Here is a 22,681-nt window from a genome sequence, read left to right as displayed (position 1 = left end):
ATTCCCAGTGTGATAACCTTTTACAATTATAAATATATATATATATGGACCATAATTTTATGCCAGTACGTTAGACTATTATATGATATTTTTACAGTTGTACAGAACAGTAACGGATAAACCTACCTCTATAAAAGACGGATTTTCCCCCCAATTTCACCACAAATCCCTTATCCCTTCCCACTTTTTATCCAAAAATCACCTAAAAAAAAATAAAATTTCACCCCTTTCTTCTCCGATATGTTCCCCGACGACGGCAACCAAAACACCCACAACTTCACTTTTGAGGAAGATTTAATGAAGATAAAACAATATTTCCTTCTAATTACGGCGCTTGTAATTTTATTAGTAGCAATATTAATTTTTGTCATTATATATAAGTAAAACTCACTTATTTTGTCGTTTTAGTATATTAAAAGCTTGTTTTTGTTTTATTATGTATGTTTGTTGTTATTAATCATCATTGTATAATATTACCGTTATCATTATAATTATTGTTACTACTGTCATTGTTGTCGTTTTGCTGTTTTTTTTGCAACTAACATGATTAATTTTTGTCTAATCATATAATTACTCACAATAATAAACCAAGGGGGAGAAAAGACTATATTATTTATGGTTTATTATTATTAAATTTAATTATCACGTGTCTTATTAACTTAATTATAAATATGGAAGAACTAAACATGTGAGTTGTACATATAATTTGTTATTATAAACTAATTATCACGAAATTTGTTGTAGCTAAAATGGGAGACCTTATGAAAAGACAGTTCAGCATCTTAGATTTATCTGGAAAGAAATTTCTGGAATGGAAAGTGGACGCAATGATGAATTTGAAAGCTCAAGGCTTGGAGCACACTGTTAAAGAAAATAAAAGTCCCTCTGGTCAAACAACTGATACTACCACTTCTGCAATGACTGTTGCAAAACCTGTTACTGAACAAGATAAGGCAAAAGCCTTAGTGTTGTTAAGGCATCATTTACATGAAGGCCTTAAAACTGAGTACATGATGGTTGAAGATCCCAAAGAATTATGGGATTGCCTTAATGAAAGATTTGGACACCACAAAAGGGTGCTCCTTCCTAAGGCATTATTTGACTGGACAAATTTACGGTTCCAGGATTTCAAATCTGTAATTGATTATAATTCAACCATACATGAGATAGTGTCTATATTGAGATACTGTGATCATCCAGTTTCGGATGAACAGATGATTGAAAAAACACTCACTACCTTTCATGCAAGTAACATACTGTTGCAAGAACAGTATCGTGAAAGAGGTTTTAAAAAGTTCAATGAATTAATGAGTGTATTGCTTGTTGCGGAACAAAATAGTGAACTTTTGTTGAAAAATCATAACCTGAGACCAGCTGGGTCTTTGGCCACTCATCATGAGGAAAATGCAACAAATTCCTATCCACCCGAGTCAAATGCTACAAGAAGAGGTGGACGTGGAAATTACAATGGCCGTGGAAAAGGCCGTGGAAATTATCGCGGACGAGGCCGAGGACGTGGTAGAAACAATTTTCAAAGAAACAGTAATTTCAAAAATTTTGAAAAACAGAAGGGACAGTCATCTAGAAGCCACAAACAAACTCTTTCAAAAGGAAAAGACACATGTTACAGATGTGGCATGACAGGACATTGGGGACGTACTTGTCGTACGACCAAACATTTGGTAGACCTTTACCAGGCTTCTGTAAAAGGCAAAGAGAAAAATGCAGAAGCAAATTATGTTAATGAAGAAAATGCTCCATGTCCTACCCTTGATGTGTCCGATTTCTTCATGGACAATGCTGAAACTGGGAATGATTTCATTCTTGGAGAAAACAACAATGCTTAGGTTCCACATCTACTAATGTAACATATGCTATGTTTTAATGTATTTTCTTAGTTCCCTGTATTTTAAATTTCTAGTCATGTACTTTAAATCTTTATCATCAATAAAAGTTTGTATGATATTATTCTAAACTAATCTTAAATTTATTTTATGAAGATATGGATCTACCTGAAGTTAGTTCCGAATATCAATGCCTTTTGGACAGTGGAACAACACATACTATCTTAAAAGATAGAAAATATTTTTCACAACTAAAGTTGTTTCAAGCAAATGTAAACACCATTTCCGGGTCAGCTAAATTAATTGAAGGATCTGGAAAGGCTTGTATAATGCTTCCAAATGGAACAAAATTAATAATCAATAATGCTTTATATTCGAGTAAATCTCGAAGAAATCTCATAAGCTTTAAAGATGTACGCCAAAATGGCTATCATCTAGAAACAATGACGACAGATCAAAAAGAGTATATATGCCTCACGGCAGAAAAACATGGCAAGAAACATATATATGAGAAATTGTCAGCATACTCTTCGGGGTTATACCGTATAAACATACGACCCGTGGAAATCAATATGATATCTAACCAGAAGTTAGATGACAAACATTTGATTATTTTATGGCATGATCGTTTGGAACATCCAGCAACTGGGATGATGCAAAGAATAATAGCACATTCAGTTGGACATTCAATAAGAAATGTCAAAATTCCCCGATCAGATGAATTAACATGCTCTGCATGTTCACTTGGCAAATTAATAATAAGGCCATCTATGAACAAAATTGCTACTGAATCTCTAAAATTCTTGGAAAGAATTCAGGGAGATATATGTGGGCCAATTAATCCAGCATGTGGACCATTTCGATATTTCATGGTTTTAATTGATGCCTCTACACGATGGTCACATGTTAGTCTACTTTCAAGTAGAAATGTTGCCTTAGCAAAATTACTTGCCCAAATCATCAAATTAAGAGCACAATTCCCAGATCATACAATAAAGAAAATAAGACTTGACAATGCTGGGGAATTTACATCCCAAACATTTAATGATTATTGTATGTCAATTGGAATTGATGTTGAACACCCAGTAGCTCATGTTCATACACAAAATGGTCTAGCTGAATCACTAATTAAGAGATTACAATTGATTGCAAGACCATTATTAATGAGGTCAAGATTGCCATCATCTTCTTGGGGACATGCTATAATACATGCAGCAACGCTAATTAGATTGAGACCTATAGCTTATCATAAATTCTCACCGCTACAACTTGTTTGTGGTCGAGAACCAAGTATCTCACATCTAAAAATTTTTGGTTGTGCTGTATATGTTCCCATTGCTCCACCCCAACGAACAAAAATGGGTCCACAAAGAAGACTGGGAATTTATGTCGGGTTTGAATCCCCCTCTATAATTAAATACCTTGAACCATTGACTGGTGACTTATTTACGGCTAGATTTGCGGACTGTCACTTTAATGAAACAATATTCCCAGCCTTAGGGGGAGAGAAAGTGGACCCACATAAGAAAGAAATTGAACTCATTTGGAATGCAACACAACTGTTGATGTTAGACCCACAAACAAATATGTGTGAACAAGAAGTTAAGAAAATTGTTCATTTACAAAGTGTTGCAAATCAATTGCCCGATGCATTTGTAGACACAAAGAAGGTAACAAAATCACATATACCAGCAGAAAATGCCCCTGCACGTATTGAAATCCCAACTGGTAATAAGGCCATAGAAAATGAATCTCAGGCACGCAGAAAGCGTGGAAGACCACTTGGTTCAAAAGATTCTAAGCCAAGGAAACTAAAAAGATTGGATGGAATAGAAAATGAGACTAATAATGTTCCCCCGTCAGAAGGTCAAGAAAGACCAAATGTGGATGAAAGTAAAGAAAATGATGATAATCCAAAAGGGGACGAACAAGAAGACAACCCTACGGGGAATGAACAAGATGTTCAAAACATCGATAACAATGAAATTTCAATGAATTACGTCTCTACAAAGACTCAGTGGAATAGGAAAGATGTTATCGTTAATGAAACATTTGCAAATTCCATCGCAATCGACATCGTGACTGATGAAAATGATGTTGAACCAAGAACTGTAGAAGAATGTCGACGTAGGAGTGATTGGCCAAAGTGGAAGGAGGCAATGCTGGCTGAGTTAAAGTCACTTGAAAAACGAGAAGTTTTTGGGAAAATAACCCTTACACCAGCAGGTGTAAAACCCGTTGGATACAAATGGGTATTTGTAAGAAAACGTAATGAGAAAAATGAAATAGTTAGATACAAGGTAAGACTTGTAGCCCAAGGATTTTCTCAAATTCCAGGGATTGATTATGAAGAAACATATTCTCCAGTGGTTGATGCAACTACATTAAGATTTCTGGTAAGTTTGACAGTCACAAAAGGACTGCAAATGCGATTAATGGATGTAGTGACTGCGTATTTGTATGGGTCACTCGATACGGACATTTACATGAAAGTCCCCAAAGGATTAAAACTACCAGAAAACCACAAGCCTAGACAACTGCTTTCCATAAAACTAAAAAGGTCACTTTATGGATTGAAACAATCTGGAAGGATGTGGTACAACCGTCTGAGTGAATACCTTATGAGAGAAGGATTCAAAAACAACCAAGTTAGTCCCTGTGTTTTCATAAAGCGATCACAATCAGGATTCGCTATCATTGCAGTTTATGTTGATGATTTAAATATCATCGGAACCCCAAATGAACTCGAGAAAACTGCAAAATACTTGATGAAAGAATTTGAGATGAAAGACCTTGGGAAAACTAAATTTTGCCTTGGACTACAAATTGAGCACTTGAGTCATGGCATTTTTGTCCATCAATTAAACTATACCGAAAGAGTTTTGAAACTTTTCTTCATGGACAAAGCAACCCCAACCAACTTCCCAATGGTTGTTCGTTCTTTGAATATGAAAAATGATCCATTCAGACCCCGAGAAGAAAATGAAGAGATTCTGGGTCCAGAAGTACCATATTTAAGTGCAATTGGAGCCTTAATGTACTTAGCTAACAATACTAGACCCGACATAGCTTTCTCTGTGAATTTGTTAGCCAGGCACAGCAATGCACCAACATATAGGCACTGGAAGGGAGTTCGACACTTACTCCGGTACCTACGAGGGACACAAGACCTTGGTTTATATTACCAACCAAAACAAGATGCTGCTCTCATTGGGTATGCAGACGCTGGATACTTATCAGATCCTCAAAATGCCAAGTCACAAAATGGATATGTATTCACTTATGGCAGCACTGCAATATCATGGAAATCAACAAAGCAGACATTGACCGCGACATCATCAAATCATGCAGAGTTGATAGCCCTCTATGAAGCAGGACGGGAATGTGTGTGGCTGAGGTCGATGATCAGTAATATCCAAAAGGAGTGTGGAATGAACACAATAACAGAAGACCCAACCATCATCTTTGAAGACAATACAGCATGTATCGCTCAAGTAACTGAAGGATATATTAAAGGAGATAAAACGAAACATATTGCCCCAAAACTGTTCTTCACACATGATCTGCAAAAGGACGAGGAAATAAATATCCAGAAAATTCAGTCTTGTGAAAATCTTGCCGACCTTTTCACCAAATCACTTCCTTCGAAGAAATTTGAACAGTTAGTTCACAAAATCGGAATGCGACATCTTCGTGAACTATGCTGAGATCAGGGGGAGTATTATATGTACTGCACTCTTTTTCCCTTCGATCAGGTTTTTATCCCACCGGGTTTTTCCTGACAAGGTTTTTAACGAGGCAGTATACCAAAGCATATAATACAATAATATTGGTGTACTCTTTTGGCTATGGGTCTTATCCCATAAAGTTTTACCTAACAAGATTTTTAGTGGTATTCAAGGGGGAGTGTTAGAAGATAAGTCTAATAAGTGAATGCCAATTGTTGATTTGATTACACAATGCTCATATAGGTCCAAACACTTGTGAACTCATATGGCTCTATGTGAGTAATTATTGTATTATTAGTGTAACTCATGGCTATAAATACAATGCCATAGAAGTAACAATACAATGATAACACTACAACAATTTCACCCATCTTCTTTCACTCTTTTACTCCTTTTATTAATCAAAACTTTTCTATCGGTAAATTCTTTAACATTTATTTGAATTTTCTAGAAAAAATTCAAACTGTTGTTTGTTGCAAAAACCAGTTTTTTAAAAGGTTTGTGTTGACAAAGTTTCCATTAAAATACAGGCTATTACTGGTAACTCGAGTATCAATTGACAATTGTTCCACTAGAAAGAGTTGTAAGTATAATTTGCAATTTGGTAAGCTATAAGTAAATATTTCGCTTAATCATACCTTAATCATTATATTGTCTATAATGATGCAATTTATCATAATCTCTCCCACGTTGAAGCTACATTCAGTTCAACTTATTTCAGACATAATCATTTAAGATTCAATCTTATCTTTCATTTGCATTTATTTATCGTTAATTATCTTTATTTTTGTAATTTAAAATTTTATGAAAATATACGTGTCTATGATATCTTATTTGATAATTTTTTTTTATGTAATGAATTAGTGTACAAATTAGATCAAAGTTTGGTCAAATCTGAAAATCAGATTAGATCATGTAAACTAAACATAATTACTCAAATAAAAGAAAAAAGTAAACTCAACATAGTTTGAGTTACAACATAATGGTAATTTTTTTATGCAACAATGGGTTTATAATATTCCAAAAACACATTCCACGTTTTTTTTGGTGACTATCTTGCAACAAAGCCAAAAAAATTTAAAAAAAAAAAAAAAAAAAAACTTGATATTCTAACTTGAACTTTGGTAATTTTTTTACTGCGCAACTATTATTAGAACTATTTAAAACTAATTTATTTTACTAAAAAAACATAAATCGTGAAATGTAATGAACATAGATATATAAAGCAAGTTGCATTATTAAAAGCAAAGTTGCATTATCGATATCTAAATTGGTTAAAAAAAAAAATTTATGCTCAAAACAATTTTTTTATAACTAAATAACTACATTAGTCCTTTTTTTTTTTTTTTTTTTTTTTTTTTTTTTTTGGAACTACACTAGTCCTTAGTTAAGCTTGAATAAATAAAGTTTTCTAATCATAATTGTGTTTGGGTGGGTTTTTAACTTTTATTACTCGTAAAAAATAATAAAATAAAAAATACTCTGTACTTCGTATTTACCACAAAAGGAGTCGACCAATTTCTTTTGATTTGTTTGATTTTTCCGTCGTCACCGATCACCGGAGATCTCATCCTCCCTCTCTCAATCTAGGGTTATTCGCTTCGGAATTTCTCGTATCTTTCCAATTTAATCTTTGGTAATCTCTCTCTTTCTCTTCGCTGTGTTTTTTCAATTTGATATTGATGCTATGATGTGTATACACGATTCAATTCTCTTCTAATTCGTAACAATTGATTTTCTCTGGTTAGGGTTTTTTGGGAAGATTTTGAACGAGTTTCTGAGCACAAATAGGAAGCATTAATCATGGTAAATTACTCAATTTTAGCTTTTTAATCTATTCAATTGATAGCATTATTTTGATTGTTTGGTCATTTTTTGGCGAATTTGTAATTGTTTTTTTTTGGGAAATTTTCAGTCGGCGCTTTTTCAATTTTCACTCTTTCTTGACGGTGGTGCTTTTAGTTATTTGTACATGCACTTATATCAAGATGCATTTTCCTGCCCTTCTTGAACAGAGAACTGGGTATGATTTCATATTTCTTTTTCAATTTATTTTTTGTTCTTTGATTAGTTAATTTTGAAACCTGAGGAATTAATGCTAGTGAATGTTTATATTCATTGTTTAGTTGAGCGACTGCATTGTTTGAATTATGAATGTCTGAAGCTTGGAGACTTTTGATCATTATAAGTTGCTTGTAATATGCTTCGGTTTTGGGGGAATGTCCTTTCAATTTGAGTTGATTCTAATATATGATACAGAATACTTTGTGTTCTTTCCCAACTCCCAAATAGTATTAGTGTGCCGTTATAGGATGTCGAAAATGGTCGACATAATTTTTATAGATTGTCTGATTTGGGGAATGATGGGAAGAGTATGAAAATGATATGACTTTTAGTAAGGGTCTTTTAGTGAAACCATGGCTTATCATTAGTTGTTAGGGGACTGAGGGTTTAGTATTGTGTGGCAACTATTTTTAGTTCGAAGGACTACTTTTTATTGTCTCTACTGCTCTACTAATTTTTAATATGATTTAATTAGCTAAGAATGTTAGTTTGTGTGTGTGTGTGTGTTAAATGGAGCATTCTTCATCTACCCATTGGGTAATCTACCCACGTAAAATAGACATTAATAGTTACTGGAATCTAAGTAACATAAAATAGATTTTAATTGTCCATTTATATGGGTAGATTATCCAGTGGGTAGATGTAGTAATCTCTATTTTAAATTAGGCCTTTACTTTGCTAAGCTGCAGTCTTTAGGAATTGGTTTCTGTATAAATTGTTAGAATGCCTTTTGTTTTGTTTGGTTAGCAGCCAAGGGATTAGGAATTGCCACTTATTGAGGGATACCATTTTTATTCTCATGCTTCTAGGAAGCTATAGTTGATCGTTTATAGTCCTACCTTCTATTTACTGTGTGCTGATCATCCAACTAATAATGGAACTAAGCTTGTACTCCATGCTGTCAACAAAATGTTTCTTTATGCTGGATACAAATTACCCTTGGATTAAGCAAAGAAAGATTAGGAAAATTGTTATTGTAATTTGGCATGCTGCATACGTCATGTATCCCATTAGGCATATGCTTCTCTGGGTACTTGTATACTTGAAACTCCACACATGATTGGACAGTGAACTACTTTCTCCTTTTTATTTAGTTGACGCGTTTGATTTAGGCACATATATTAAGGAGAGGAGAGAGAGTGAGAGAGAATGAAAAAGCAAGTGGGGTAGCTTGTAAATGCAAGGTAAAAAAGTTACCCCCAAAAGGAAACGTGTCAACTAAAAAAAACTTCCTAAAAAGGAATACGTGTCAACTAAAAAGAAACGGAGGTAGTATACTGGAACATTGGGAACTCACTTTCATGATTTTTAAACCTTTTATTGTATTAAGGTCATTACTAGCTTCTTGAGTTATCACTTGTGCTTATGAAATATGGACAAATGCCTCTGTGGATTGGTGGATAAATGGCCTCTTTTTTCCCTGATCCTCATTAAATAAGGAGTGGATGATATGTGGGAGCATGTCAATGACCCAGAAGCATATTATTGTGGTTCTTTTTTGAGTAGATAATACATATTAGCTTATATCTCACACATGAAAGGTAAGTTGGCTGTTGTAGTTACTAGCTAGTGTGTCTACTGAAATCTGTGTGACCTGTCATTGTTTCCAGATTTCCCAATGCAGTATCAAGTACCTGAATCTTGTGCTCTTTAGTCATTACTGCCATTATCTTCTTCAGCCTAATATTTGTTCTGTCCCCCCCCCCCCTCTTTTCTTTTTTTGTGAAGCCCTTGTCTTATATATTGGCTTAGCAATAACTGATACAGATGTATTTTCTTCCAAAATAAAGGGGGGGGGGGGAAGGGGGAAAAAAAAAGAAGAAGAAAGGAGGATCTTCTTTTGTTGATGTGAGACTAGAAGTGTGTATGCTGTTTAATAGATAGAGCTTCATATTAGAAACTATTTTGTAAACCTTTACTGCAGAACCAGATGAATCTCTGGGATATTACTTGTGCAAGGCATTTTGTGCTTGCTATTTCTTTGGAAAATTAGTAAGGTTTATAATGCCATCATTCTATATAAGGCAATAAGGATATTTTTAGTTAAAATCTGAATCATGACTGTAACCTTGTATTATGTTCAAATTGTGCTGTTTCATTTCAGGGTTAAAGCTGTATAACACCTTAACTTATCAAGTTGAAGATACTATTTAGGGAGTCGTAATTTCACTTTTCTTAGGTGTCATTGTATTTGGTCTCATCTAATATTTTCTGGTCTTACAGATTTCGAGGGTTCTTTTGGAAGGCTGCTAGGATTGGTAAGCTTGTTAAAAGTTCTATTTTGTATCGCTGAATGTGGCTGTAATTGTTAGTGATGACTTATCCTTTTTATTTCTTAGTATTGTAGTTGTGGCTTGACGGAATCCTTTGCATATTAAATCCTTCGCTCATCTCTGTTTAAAGTTTGCTGACTGTCCCACCAGTGATTTCATTAAATACATAACGCAATGGCTGTACCACTCTACCTCCTTCATTACACAGTTTACCTCTTCAGACTGAATGCTGACTTGTAAATGATTCTAAATTTTCATATTGGTTTATATGGTCTTGAAGGTTTATATCAAACATGTTCATGATTGAACTTCCTCGTTGTGTGGTAAAATGTAATAGATGCCTACTACTATCTCATTTACATCTCAATTCTCAAGGTTGATCTTTAAATGTAGGAGAATAGAGGTTTATCGAGGTACTTTAGTTACCAAAAATACTGCAATGAATAATGATAATGCCCTCCTTTTGCAAGATATTAATACTAAGTGAATGATATGAGCTTTGGCTTTGTTTGTTTTAAGGTTTTTTAAGCACATTCATGCTTATATATGTGATGAATTTGTGAACCTACAATATTCAGGAAAAGCTGTGTTCTTTTACCGTATTTTGCTGCCAAGCATGGTGCTTGATTTCTCCTTGATTGTAATACAATGGGTTTCATTGATGTGTGCTTATGGCGAGTTTTGCTGGAAATGCCATATAGCTCCTGACATGTGTTCCTTGTTTATGTGCATCAGGTGAAAGGCTGAGTCCTTGGGTGGCTGCAGGATGCTTTACAATAGGTGTATCAATAATATTTTTCTAATAGAAAATCAATGTTATGTTTGCGAATTTTGCTCATGACAAGCTGCTCCTGGAATTTGAAGTTGAATCTCTCCAATGTATTTACATGTAGAGGATTTTTTGCACCTTTTGTGTCTGATCGAGGAGTTCATTTTTTTTAATCAAGTCTACTGAGTAATCTAGAACATTGATATTAATTTTACATCATGGAAAACCTTAGTGTAATTGTTTGTGACAGCATAGCTATAATACTTGTAATATTTTGCCACGCAATACTTGTACCTAAAGTTGTTCATCCATCCTCTTCTTACGGATCTATATTAGCTACTACCTTTATGCTCTGTCTCATAGTGATTGTCTTGCAAGTAGTTTTGGATTACGAGTTACGACTCCAGTCCCAGTTGAAAGATTCATTTACAGGTGAAAAAAAGTATTATCAGCTTAAACTATGTCAAATAATTTAGTTTCATCAAAGCCACCGTTCAAAAAAAAAAAAACAAAAACAAAATAATTGAGTTTCATACAAGCCAACTGTGCTTACTTAAAGAATGAATTGTGCAGTTGTGTTCTTTGGAAGATCAATCTTGATAATAGATTTCTCAAATTTTATATTGATAATAAAAATAAGCAACATGCTTCCCCTATTTCCTTAATGTTTTATATTTTTTTCCCAAATGTTTAACTTCTGTATATTTCTCTAGTACATCAAAAGAGTGTTACTACAATATTGCATTAGAAGTTGTGCATGATGTTAAATAACACCTTAACCAAAATCGTTTGGTGCATTGAGATAGTGTAGCATATCTACAATCTACTTTGGTTGGTGATCATCGACAGATAGAGCTTTTTAATATGCATCAACAAGCCACTTATTATTGTACTATTTAAATGCTTTCTAATATACCTTTGATTGAATTCCAGTTGCCAAATTTCATTATGAATTAATGAAAAAATTACATTTAACTGATTGTTCTCAATTTGAAAGGCGTCATCCAAGTCTTGCACTTTCAAGCCTACTTGAAGTAACCTAAACATGTAAATCTGCTCCCAAAAAAAAAGTCCCAACATCCATCCAAAATTGTTCAAGGCTTAACAAATCGCGCTATTTTCGAAAGTGCTGTTCTCAAACATCTAATGCCAGCTCCAGATCTTGAACTGACCATCATCTGCCACAGGCAATGAATAATGGCAAATATCAATACGAGAACCAAAAATATGCAATTCCTTTCTATGTCACATTCACAAACACAGACTAAATATGGACTTGGTACAAGAAAGACATACCACAGGTTGGACAATGGATCTATGTTCTTTGAGTGTCTGAAAACACAAAGAAACGGATTTTTATACAATGTTAATTAAAGACTATCGTAGGGGGAAATGGGAAGCTGATACTTCAAAGTGCTCACCTCTTCAATCTGCATAGCACGACGAGCCACATCAAGGGGGAACACCGTGTCTGTTTTTGTCAAGACAATTTGATACTTGGTCTGATACCTGAAAATTGAAAATATTATCAGGATACAAGTTGAAAATCATGTTATAGAACAAAGGCCACTATTAGTCTGACAAGTTAGTTCAAGGCCTTTAACTTGTCATTATGCTAGAAGTCTTCACTTTCAATAGCAAATCCAAAGTTTTAAAGTATGAATTTGAAATTTAAAACAGTGTTAGTCAACATACTCTATGCAAAGGGTTTATTAATGCAGTAATGCTAGCAGAGCTTTGCAACGATAACATACTAGTATCGCTGAACTTAAAGAGCCATGCAAGTTTTGACTGAAACTGGTTAAGCTGAGATCTTTTACCTTCCAAGCACCAAGAGAGAAAGAGAGACATACCTTTCCATCAAATGAACAAGTTCATGATCCCTTGGTTTCATACCCCACTTGGTGTCAATGAGAAGGCAAACTCTTTTTAGCCCAATTCTTGTGGAAACATACTCTTTTACCTACAATATATAAATCCAAATTACCTCAAGTCAGCAAACCAAATTATGTAATGAAAAACAATGGTAATGGCAGATTATAAAAGCATACCACTTATTACCTGACATGAGAAACAACTATATAGCTACATCAAACCTTTTGTTACCAGAATTAACGGAAATTAGATAACAAAAGGTTTCGCTACACTACTTGCGACTATTGGATGTCTCAAGAAAAATTACAACACTACCCTTTTTTCTATTTTAACCCAGACTCTAATTATACATGGCCAGTTGGCATTGATCACCTCTAACTTTGTTTAAGCATATTTTTGTATTTCTTACTTTTTATAGTCACCACTTCCTCGCTCCTCTTGCCTAAAAATTACAAGTTTTACTGGAATGGAGGAAGTATGCCATTTGCTGATATAGCATGCTCTTGCAAGAAAAACAGGTATAAGCCAGGCGCATATTACCAAGATCACATACAGCACTAAGTAGAGCATCCCAGGGAGGTATTTCGCAATAATAATGAATTGAACAATATTTCAGGACGAAGTTTTAAAATCCTTGATTGACAAGTGATAGAACTTGACAAAATAATAAAACGCAGTCACAGTAGAAACTGTAAACCTTCACAATTGCTAAAAATTTGTCATCTCCTACTCTCCCACTCTAGGATGCAGCTTGGTAATCCAAGTACAACACATATTATATAAGCTCTATAATGTGATACTGGAACTTGACAAAAAAGTAATGTGATTCTGGAACTTGACAAAAGAAAAGTTTGGAAGTACAGTAGCATATTTACCAGATCCTCCCAAGCCTCCTTGACTTCTTCCTTTGCATAAGCAAAACCATAACCAGGTAAATCTACTAAGTTGAGCTTTGTACCAAGATTAAAAAAGTTTATACTCTGCAGAACAAAAGCCAGCTTGACTATTAGTAGACTATATACAAACATTACAGCATGAAGCAAAATGTCTTAAGTTGATGAAATGAAACCTGAGTATGACCAGGTTTATCGGAAGTCCGAACAACTCCCCATTGTCTGGTAAGTGAATTAAGTAGAGACGATTTCCCAACATTGGACCTGCCTAAAGAGGACGGAGAAAATACACAATATCATCTTTGGTGCCTTATTCTTCTTTATTTTTCCAAAGGAAGTAGTCAAGTACCATCAAGCAAAAATGAAGGTTTATGCCATAAAAAAAAGTGACCAAGATGAATAGCATCTTTACAAATTTGAGTATAAGAAAATTAGGTAGCAAAATCATCCTTCATTGCACATTGCACAAAATGGTTAGTGAAAAAAGGCAGTAGCATGGGGAAACATCTTTAGAACTCAAGAAGCTTTTATTGTCCATGTCAACATCAATGCCAAGATTTCCAACCATACTAGACACAGTAAGAAACTAGAATTTACACAGGATGAAAATCAGTTACCAGCAAACGCAATCTCAGGGAGATCAGGCGGGGGAAATGATGAAGAAACTTTCGCAGCTGCGAAAAACTCCATCTTATTCCTGAATACCTGAAATAAAAAAGTCAGAACATCGGAAAATATGAAGGAAAAACATAAGATAGTCTGATGGCCAATAGGATCCACTGTGGGTTTTTCAATTGATATAATGCTTGCAAGGCTTAGAAAGTTCATCTATATCATCAGTAAGATATATTGCAAACAAAATTTATCATATTGCCAGACTTGCTCCAATGCTATAGCTAAGAGGCTAGAGTAACATCTACAACCATTACTATAAAATGATTGAAACAAGCAAAGTTATCCATACATATACAGCAGCAACAAATGAACTTAATAATGAAAAAGGAAATTAAGGCAAAAATGCAACTCCCAGTAAGTGAACATACACTTTCTTCAATTCTTTCCCTATCCGTGCTTGTGGAGAAGGGTATGTTATCCAATGGCGCCGGGAGTTCAGTGTTATAGCCAGCCCTTCTTAGCTCAATATCGCGTCTACGACCCAATAACTAAACAGATTTACAAACAATAATCACAAGAAAATCAATCAAAGTAACAAAACTAACAATCAATAATCTAAACCACAAACAATTTAAGCAAAATTAGCAAAGGAAGTTACATTGTCCTCAACAAATGTAAGGATTGAAGGACTTGGTTTAATTGCCCTGAACTGTGCATTCATTGACAATTCCACTTTGTCAACCTCTTCTTTTTTCTCTTCCTTCTTCTGTTGATTGGTTATCTCTAAAATTCACATATAATCTAATTCAGCTAAAATAAGGGATATAAATTGAACTTATACAAACATAATTAGACCATAAATAACAGCAATTTCACTTACCATTAAGCACATTTCCATCATCAAGCCGCTTATTCGAAAAGTCGTAACGATCAATCTTGATCACTCTCTTCTTCTTCTTTGGTTTAGCTTCCACTGAATCATCCTCAGAATTTTTCTTCCCAAATTTCTTCCTTTCAATTCTCAAAATTGAAACTTTTGACGAATTCTCTTCAAATTTATTCCTATTATCCCCAAATTTGTTCTTACCAGATTCTGAAGAAGAAAACTTCAATGGGTTTTTTCTGATATACTTGTTATCATCATTATTGAGTTGCTTATCAAAATTATTCCCCAAATTTTTGCTGCTTTTTCCTGAAAAATCCTCAACTTTCTTCCTTTTTTCCCCAAATTTCTTCTTGCTGGATTCCAAAGATGATACCTTTAATGGGTTTGATCGAATTTGAGTCTTCTCTTTTGTAAATTTCTTGCTGAAACCTGTTTTACCCTTTTCTTGTTTATCAAATTCACCATTGTTGTCTCCATTTTTACTGCTTCTGCTTTTGAATTTATGGCTGATTTTGGATGATTTTGTGAATTCCTTTGCCATTTTCTTTCTATCTCTTGATTATTATTGTGGTTTGCCCTTTGCAAAATGGTGAAAGTTTGAGCGTTTTGGGTTTGTAAAATCCCAACTTCCTACATTACCAAGTACCAGGTTCAGGGGTTTAGGGTTCTACAGTACGTTTTAGTGTTCTCTCTTTCGAACTGGCCACGTGATTCCCACGTGCTAATATGAAATGCGACTGTAAGATGGAATTTGATCCCGTGTCTTGAGTAATAATGATACTATCCCTCAAAATTTTAACCAATTAAGCTAGCTTAGTTGATAATTCGTGTTTTATTGTTTTTCTTTGTTTGCTCTTTACTGATTTTAACCTAATCGACTTGTGTATCATCTATTTTAGTATTTTAATGAGACTTATATGAGTGTCTTTCAACACAAATCATCTTTAAAATGTTACTATTGTTTTTTTTTTAACATAACTAGTAGATATATAGATTAAAAGGCTATAGCCTTAATATTTACAATGAACATCCCATAATAAGTACAATGAAAATCGATATTGCAGCAAAAAACGCCTATGCAACAGGCTATAAATACATCCGAGTTAAAGCTAAAACAAGGAGCTATATGTACAACAGTAGTGAACCCAAAAACTTCCCGCCACCAAGAAATTAAACTAACAGTTATTTTCAACCATACTTCCAACCCAAAAGCTATAGACATCCAAGACTAAGAGAAGAACACCCACATGACTAGTGATCAGCTGTTGCCTCTGCAACACGCTCCTTTTCTACTTCATACAATTCAGAAACGCAATCAGAAACCAAGTAGTGAATTTTGTATCCAACCGCCATCTCTCTTCCAAAAACAGCAAGGCGATGAGCTAATTCATTAGCCTCTCTTGGGATATAAGTCACCACAACCACTTCAAACTTGGAAAGAACAGTAGCAACATCACATATTGCTGCAGCTAACTCGTGATGAGGATTAGGTCCTGCTGACATGAGCATATCCCTAAGCACCTTGGCGTCAGTTTCCACGATCACTTTCTTAACCCTTAGACTTCAGCAATCGAGAGACCGTCATTCAAGGCATACAACTCAGTAAGAAGGGGAGAGATAGCATCGTATTTGCAGGAAAAGCCCACATACCAAGAACCATCAGACCTTCTAATGACACCCCCTCCAGAAGAGACAGTTGAGTTGAGCCAAGCACCATCAGTATTTATTTTAAATTAGCCATCCCTAGGCGCTTCCCAAACTGTGGCGGAGGAACTTGACTCATTGTTTTTCCTTTTGCTATTCACCTGTAACAAGGAGCTAGAAATCTTATAGCGAAATAGAACTTAGTAAAAAGAGAAATCGGACCAATTTGTTTATTCTAAAAAATGGTATTGTTTATATGTAACCAGAGGTGCCACAAAGCAGTACCAAAAATCAGTTTCCATTTCCTATCCAAACTTAGATTATAATTAATCCAAATCTTCCAAGTCAAATTTTTAAAAATATTAAAATCAAAATTTTTTGGAAGATAAACTTTTCCAAAGATATCATTCCATAAGATAGAAGAAGCAAAACAATCCCTAAAGATATGCATGTGAGATTCTGAGAAAAGATTGCATCTTGAACATAAAGGAGAAATTAGAGGCATATAACTCGCCAAAGTGTGAGCCACTGGCAAAATCGAATGAGCACAATTCCACAAAAACATTCTATATTTAAAAGGAATCTGAATTTTCCATAAACTTTTCCGGGAATTTAAATTAGAAGAAGCTAAACACTTCCCTTTTAGAAGAAAATGGTAAGCTGATCTAATATTAAAATGTTACTATTGTTGGTTCTAACAAGGTGTAGATCAATTGGATTTAAAGTATTTTTATATGCTTGGATTTGGCTAAAATGATTGAATTGATTATTATCATTTATTGGCATGCTTTAATATTTCACATATCGACAATTTATGGGGTCGCATGAACGTTGTGATACTCCGAAAATAAAAGTTACCGATCCAAAAATGATAATAATTAGCAAGGGTAATGTAATTTTTATTAAGCAGGAGGGAGATATTTAAAATTGTGTGTCTTCCACATGACAAACGATTATTAGTAATTGGTGTTTTTTTTTTTTTGATACTTAGAGTATCACAAGGGCGGTTAATGAGAATCGATCCCAAAATGTCTTGAAATCGAGAGGGAAGCTCTAACCACTTGAGTTATCCTTCACTCTCATTAGTAATTGGTCTTACTTTGCACTAAAAAAAAAAAGTAATTGGTCTTACTTGTTATTGTTGTAATATAAGAGGTATTTTCAAGGTTATATTATAAAATAAGAACATCGAAAAGATGATCTTGAGACAATGGAAGAGTACGGTGTGTCGTGATGCAAATCACTGACTTGAAAACGAAATTCCGGCGCAACTAGAGTGCACTATTGTATTCAACGGCACGTTCCCTAAGGTTAACACACTACTTCCACACAAAGACACTTTTGGGTGGAAGGTTGGAGCCAAGTAACTCATACCCAATATATAGTATGTGTTTAAGCAAGCTTGTGTTTGATATGTATTTCTTGTGTATCTAAAAATCAGAAAAACATCCTCCAATTTATAGAGATGAATGATAGAAGAAGATGAAAGATCATGGAGGAATCTTTTGTGAACCAAAAAGAGAAATCAGAAATATTATGGTGATGAAAAACACCATAATCAACCTCTTAAATGGGGGGTTACAAGAAATCAAACAAGAAAAGGAATCCAAGGGAACCGTTGGAGTCCAACAGACAAACACACGCCCGATCGGGCAGACACTCCCTTTTTCCAGATGTCTTCTCGCGCCCGGTCGGGCGGGTCTCGCCAGGTCGGGCACCTAATCAGACGCCCATATCTAACCCTTTGAATTTCCTTTCTTTATTTCCAACCGTTATGTTGTTACGTCCCATCAACAAAACATTTTATAATTACTAATGAACATTAAATATAATGAAAACTACAAAGTACAATAATTAGATTTGTATGATCTTAATTGTTTTGTTACACATTAAATACTACGTATGAACTCCTTCCTTCAATAAAATTTTCCAATTTTATAACTTAAATTTTGTGTCTTCAACATGACCAAACGATTATTAGCTATAAATGTTACGTTCTTACGTCTCATCAACAAAAATTTAATTAATATAATAGTATAATACTCAGCAATGTACATTAAATACAATGAAAATGAAAACTAAGTTAGATTTGTCTGATATTAATTATTTAAATAAACTTTAAATTCTATATAAATATTCAATCTTTAATTTAAAAGTTTTTCCCTATTTTAATTCTTGTAATTATTCACGTTTTGAGAAATTTTTTTAAAATTATACGGAGTACGTAATATATTTGAGTGAAGTTTTATTTAAGGAAATTTTGACAATTACCACCTTCTGTTATGTCCATTTTAGCAATTACCACCTTGTATTTTTTTTTTTTTGAAAATTACCACCTTCTACTTTCAAAAACATAAAAAGTTACCACCTTCTTGCCCCCCCAATTACCACATGACGTCATTTTGGGCTCATTCTTTCCCTTCCCTCCCTATTTCCCTCACATTTCTCATTCTTATTTGGATTCTCATCTCCCCTTTCACTTGTTTTCCCCCCAAACCACCAATAATTGTTCGTCAATTTTGATTAGGAGGAGTGAATTGAAGTGTTTTTTATTGTTTGGGGGAAAAAAAGTGAAAAGGGGGATGAGAATCGAGTTAAGAATGAGAAATGTGAGGGAAATAAGGAGGAAAGGGAAAGAATGAAACCAAAATGACGTCATGTGGTAGTTGGGAGGCAAGAAGGTGGTAACTTTTGATGTTTTTGAAAATAGAAGGTGGAAATTTTCAAAAAAAAAAATACAAGGTGGTAATTATTAAAATGGACTAAACAGAAAGTGATAATTGTCAAAATTTTCTTTATTTAATTTGTTTCAATGAGATTTGCGTGTATTAGAGGCTTCAATAGAATAGTCATAGATGTGCATCGACAAAACACAAAACACGCCCAATAAAGCATGATGATGAACTATTTGAGTTAGAGACGAGTACCCAGTACCCACGGGACACGGCAGGGGATAAAGACAGATACTTACAAAAATGTTAAGACAGATTAGAAGCAAAGCACTCTTATTAATTACTTTGATAAATATTTATCACTCTCTTTACAAATCCATACATATATAAATTATCAAGACAAACTATGTTTATGTTTGTGTGTTGTGTTCATCAACCTGCAACAGCAATATGAGCAGGATTTGGCCTCTTTTTGCGATCACCACAACTTAAACTTCTAACTAAACTTGGTAAACAATGCTTAACAGATTTACCCCCAGATTTTTTATCTGCTTTGTCCATCTTATTATTAGGAGTACTTTTACTTGAACTTGTTGGCGTCTCTTTTCCTTCTTCACTTGCTGCTTGTGCCTTTGCACTTGTTAGGCTGTCCCTGCTGAAGCTGCTGTCCTTGAATAGCTCGGACAGCCTCTTTCCTTGGTGTTGATCTTCATTCTTGTTTGTTAGCTTATACGGAGGCGTATCTGAACATCACAAGGTGTTAGATGCACAATGCCACAATGACGGAAACATACACATTACACACACCTAAGTAGATGCATGATACACCCGAATATATAATAGAGCTATAAAGGCGATAAGTGATAGGTATATGATAGAGTCACATACTCACATAGGTTTTGTATGAGTAAAAAAAATAGCTATTTTAAATACCCGATTGTATTCTATTTACCTAATATTTCACATACACAAAGTAATTCTTAATAAGTAAAGATAAGGTGGATAGAAACACACGGCGAGCCCACCTTATTGTGGCTCGACCTTATTCATCAATGTGTTGAATTTATAGTAGTTTGACTTGTAGTTGCAAGGTGGGCCTCTAAAATAAATGAAGAAAGGGCTGCCCCCAAATTGTTCATTCATACTCCCTTTTCGCAGGAGCAATCATTGCGTAATTCGGTATCAACTCGAGCTTATGAAACATCATCCATGATTCCAAATTATCAATTTTAGACTGGTATAAAACTACTAATTCCTAATTATTTTACCTACTACAAAACTGTTTATACTTCCTCCTTACTAATTGCAATATGAAAACTTTTTGTAATCGTAACTATCAATGTATAACTTTGAACATTAATCATTTAATAGCAATGATTATATAATAGTTTATATTTTGAAATTTTACCTTTTTTTTTTTTTAGAAAAAATCTACCTAAAAGTTTAATTATAATCCAAAAAACTTTTGACTTTTACTCCGTGTATATTTAGTAAAATACATGGTCAAAATCAATACTCTGTATTTCAATAGTTCACAAGTAACTAATACTCCGTACAAAGTATAAAACAAAGGTAGTAATTAATTGTAATATTCAAATTCCTTTGTCTTCAGGAATATATGCAAAGATATACAGTAACGATTCATGAAATCATGAGAATATAAGATTAACCTCCCTTTATCCCCTTAAATATCACATATATTAAATTAATAATTAATTGATAATGCATATTAAGAATTACTTTAGTAGTATTAAACTAAGTTAAATACTCCGTACAATCTTGCAATACTTACCACCATTGATACTGAAGAAATCTTGTTCATCATCTGAATCTAGCCAAGGCTTTGAATCATAAAAGGTCTCCTCTTTACTACCTGCAACATTTATAATAATTATGCAGTATAATTAACCTCACTAATCATGATGATTAATTATTAAATCTAGCTAATTAATTCCAACTTATGTAGTAAGTAAACGACTCGAGTTTCGAAAATACGTCAAATCCTATAAATTTCCACACTTCCTAAAATCCAACAAATTTAAACTTATAGACTACGTATAACTTTATCTATATTCAGAATTTAAATATTATAAGTCCAAATATAATCATCTCTTTATTCTAAGGCTAACTGAGATCATAATAACAAAAAAATATTGTAAACTAGAGAATGCGAAATTCAACAACAATATTTAAGATTCGAAGCATATGATGGGTCGGCTACATGAACTAAAATTTTATCGTTATTGATAATATTAAACTATGTAATTAAGAAGATTAAGAGAAGTAAATTACCAGCAGGTTCCCAAACAGGGGATTGAACAGAATTGAGAGCTTTTTCCAAGGTAAAATTAGAAGGAGAGTCATTAGTTTTGGTAGAAACACATGAACTCATCCCCAAATACAAGAACACCCTCTTCATATTTTTCATAATTTCTCTTCAAAATAAGAGATTAAGAAAAAAAAAAAGAGTAAAGTTTAGAAATTTAATTAAAAACAAGACAAAAAATACTTTATTTTTTTTTTAATAAAAATAAAAATCTGAAAACTGAAAATTTGTTTGTTTAGGGGGTATGTGGGTGGTTGGTTTGAACTTTAGAGCAAGGAGAAAGAAAAAGAAAGGGGACAAATAATTAAGGGTAGCTTTATGCTAAAGATGGGAATAGTGGGCTTCCACTTGAAAGGTAAGGAACACAGCATTACTACAGTACACCATAATTTTTGGGGAGAAATAAAGAAGAAATTAGTCTTGAAAGTGAAGTTAATTTGTTTGATCTAGTTTCCATAATCACACCAATGGGTCCATTTTTGAATAGTGTATAATATCCTAAAGTTGGTCACTTATTTATGAGGAAGTATAAATCAAGTTGGTCTACTTAAATAACAAGTATAAATGTGTGACACTTACTACTAACTAAATTTGAAGAATTTCTGATCTTCTCTTGTCTCTAGCTTTTGAGTAGTATTAAAAAAAACATGTTCAACCCCTAATTTTACCTAATACGACTACTAATGCGAAGAAATGGTCATGAGGAAAAACCGAAAAATATTGATCACCATCTACCATACATGATCATGTAGTGAGTATAAAGCGAGTAAGGCGAAATTGGTGAGTAATATAATGCTCTTAGCAAGTTCAAGAGTCATGCTTTAATTTAAATTCAAGGTTATGGTGACAAATAATTTTGCTAGTAGCTAGTAATGTGTAAAACAGAGAGATCATTGTAAATTTGTAGTGATGTGTAAAATAACATGTATAAAATGTATAAAGAAAAAAAAAATCAAATAGTAATTGATTCAGGTCACTGATAATTTATTATCTTGTTTAAAGAAAATGTATATCAAAGTTTGAATTATCAAGTGTCACACAAAGTTTATACATACTCGTACTATTCTTGTACATTTCCATAAAGTTATTGTT

At 33.7% G+C, this 22,681-nt stretch overlaps 3 protein-coding genes across 3 annotated transcripts; 1 reads left to right on the top strand and 2 right to left on the bottom strand.

Annotated features, from left to right (window-relative positions):
* The first annotated feature begins 749 nt into the window (after positions 1–749).
* LOC110712469 lies at positions 750–1,847 on the top strand. The gene has a single exon (XM_021890934.1). It carries the CDS (start codon positions 750–752, stop codon positions 1,845–1,847), a length of 1,098 nt encoding a protein of 365 aa, XP_021746626.1.
* A 9,691-nt stretch (positions 1,848–11,538) lies between these two features.
* Positions 11,539–15,611, bottom strand: LOC110712446. The gene is made up of 10 exons (XM_021890913.1): positions 14,942–15,611; positions 14,720–14,844; positions 14,490–14,609; positions 14,064–14,151; positions 13,623–13,714; positions 13,429–13,533; positions 12,532–12,641; positions 12,100–12,187; positions 11,975–12,010; positions 11,539–11,856 (listed from the first exon to the last, which is right to left on the bottom strand). Exons 1-10 carry the CDS (start codon positions 15,486–15,488, stop codon positions 11,773–11,775), a joined length of 1,395 nt encoding a protein of 464 aa, XP_021746605.1. The 5' UTR covers positions 15,489–15,611; the 3' UTR covers positions 11,539–11,772.
* A 3,958-nt stretch (positions 15,612–19,569) lies between these two features.
* LOC110712447 (uncharacterized protein At3g27210-like) lies at positions 19,570–21,981 on the bottom strand. The gene is made up of 3 exons (XM_021890914.1): positions 21,556–21,981; positions 21,056–21,136; positions 19,570–20,006 (listed from the first exon to the last, which is right to left on the bottom strand). The coding sequence occupies exons 1-3, from the start codon at positions 21,689–21,691 to the stop codon at positions 19,696–19,698; spliced, it is 528 nt and encodes a 175-aa protein (XP_021746606.1). The 5' UTR covers positions 21,692–21,981; the 3' UTR covers positions 19,570–19,695.
* Positions 21,982–22,681: the final 700 nt, after the last annotated feature.

Source organism: Chenopodium quinoa, unplaced genomic scaffold (assembly GCF_001683475.1).
Source record: "Chenopodium quinoa cultivar QQ74 unplaced genomic scaffold, ASM168347v1, whole genome shotgun sequence".
Classification (NCBI taxonomy): domain Eukaryota; kingdom Viridiplantae; phylum Streptophyta; class Magnoliopsida; order Caryophyllales; family Amaranthaceae; genus Chenopodium; species Chenopodium quinoa.
Note: the sequence above shows the minus strand (reverse complement) of the source record. Positions and strands in the feature narration are given on the sequence as shown.

What these genes read in the sequence shown, in the direction of transcription:
- LOC110712446 (XM_021890913.1), bottom strand. Translation starts at nt 15,488, where the DNA reads ATGGCAAAGGAATTCACAAAATCATCCAAAATCAGCCATAAATTCAAA. An exon ending in TTACATTTGTTGAGGACAAT is followed by an intron (nt 14,610 to 14,719) that starts GTAACTTCCTTT and finishes AAATCTGTTTAG; the next exon opens with TTATTGGGTCGTAGACGCGA. An exon ending in AGGAGGCTTGGGAGGATCTG is followed by an intron (nt 12,642 to 13,428) that starts GTAAATATGCTA and finishes TATATATTGTAG; the next exon opens with GTAAAAGAGTATGTTTCCAC.
- LOC110712447 (XM_021890914.1), bottom strand. Translation starts at nt 21,691, where the DNA reads ATGAAAAATATGAAGAGGGTGTTCTTGTATTTGGGGATGAGTTCATGT. An exon ending in CCCTGTTTGGGAACCTGCTG is followed by an intron (nt 21,137 to 21,555) that starts GTAATTTACTTC and finishes TAAATGTTGCAG; the next exon opens with GTAGTAAAGAGGAGACCTTT. An exon ending in TTTCTTCAGTATCAATGGTG is followed by an intron (nt 20,007 to 21,055) that starts GTAAGTATTGCA and finishes TGTGATGTTCAG; the next exon opens with ATACGCCTCCGTATAAGCTA.
- LOC110712469 (XM_021890934.1), top strand. Translation starts at nt 750, where the DNA reads ATGGGAGACCTTATGAAAAGACAGTTCAGCATCTTAGATTTATCTGGA.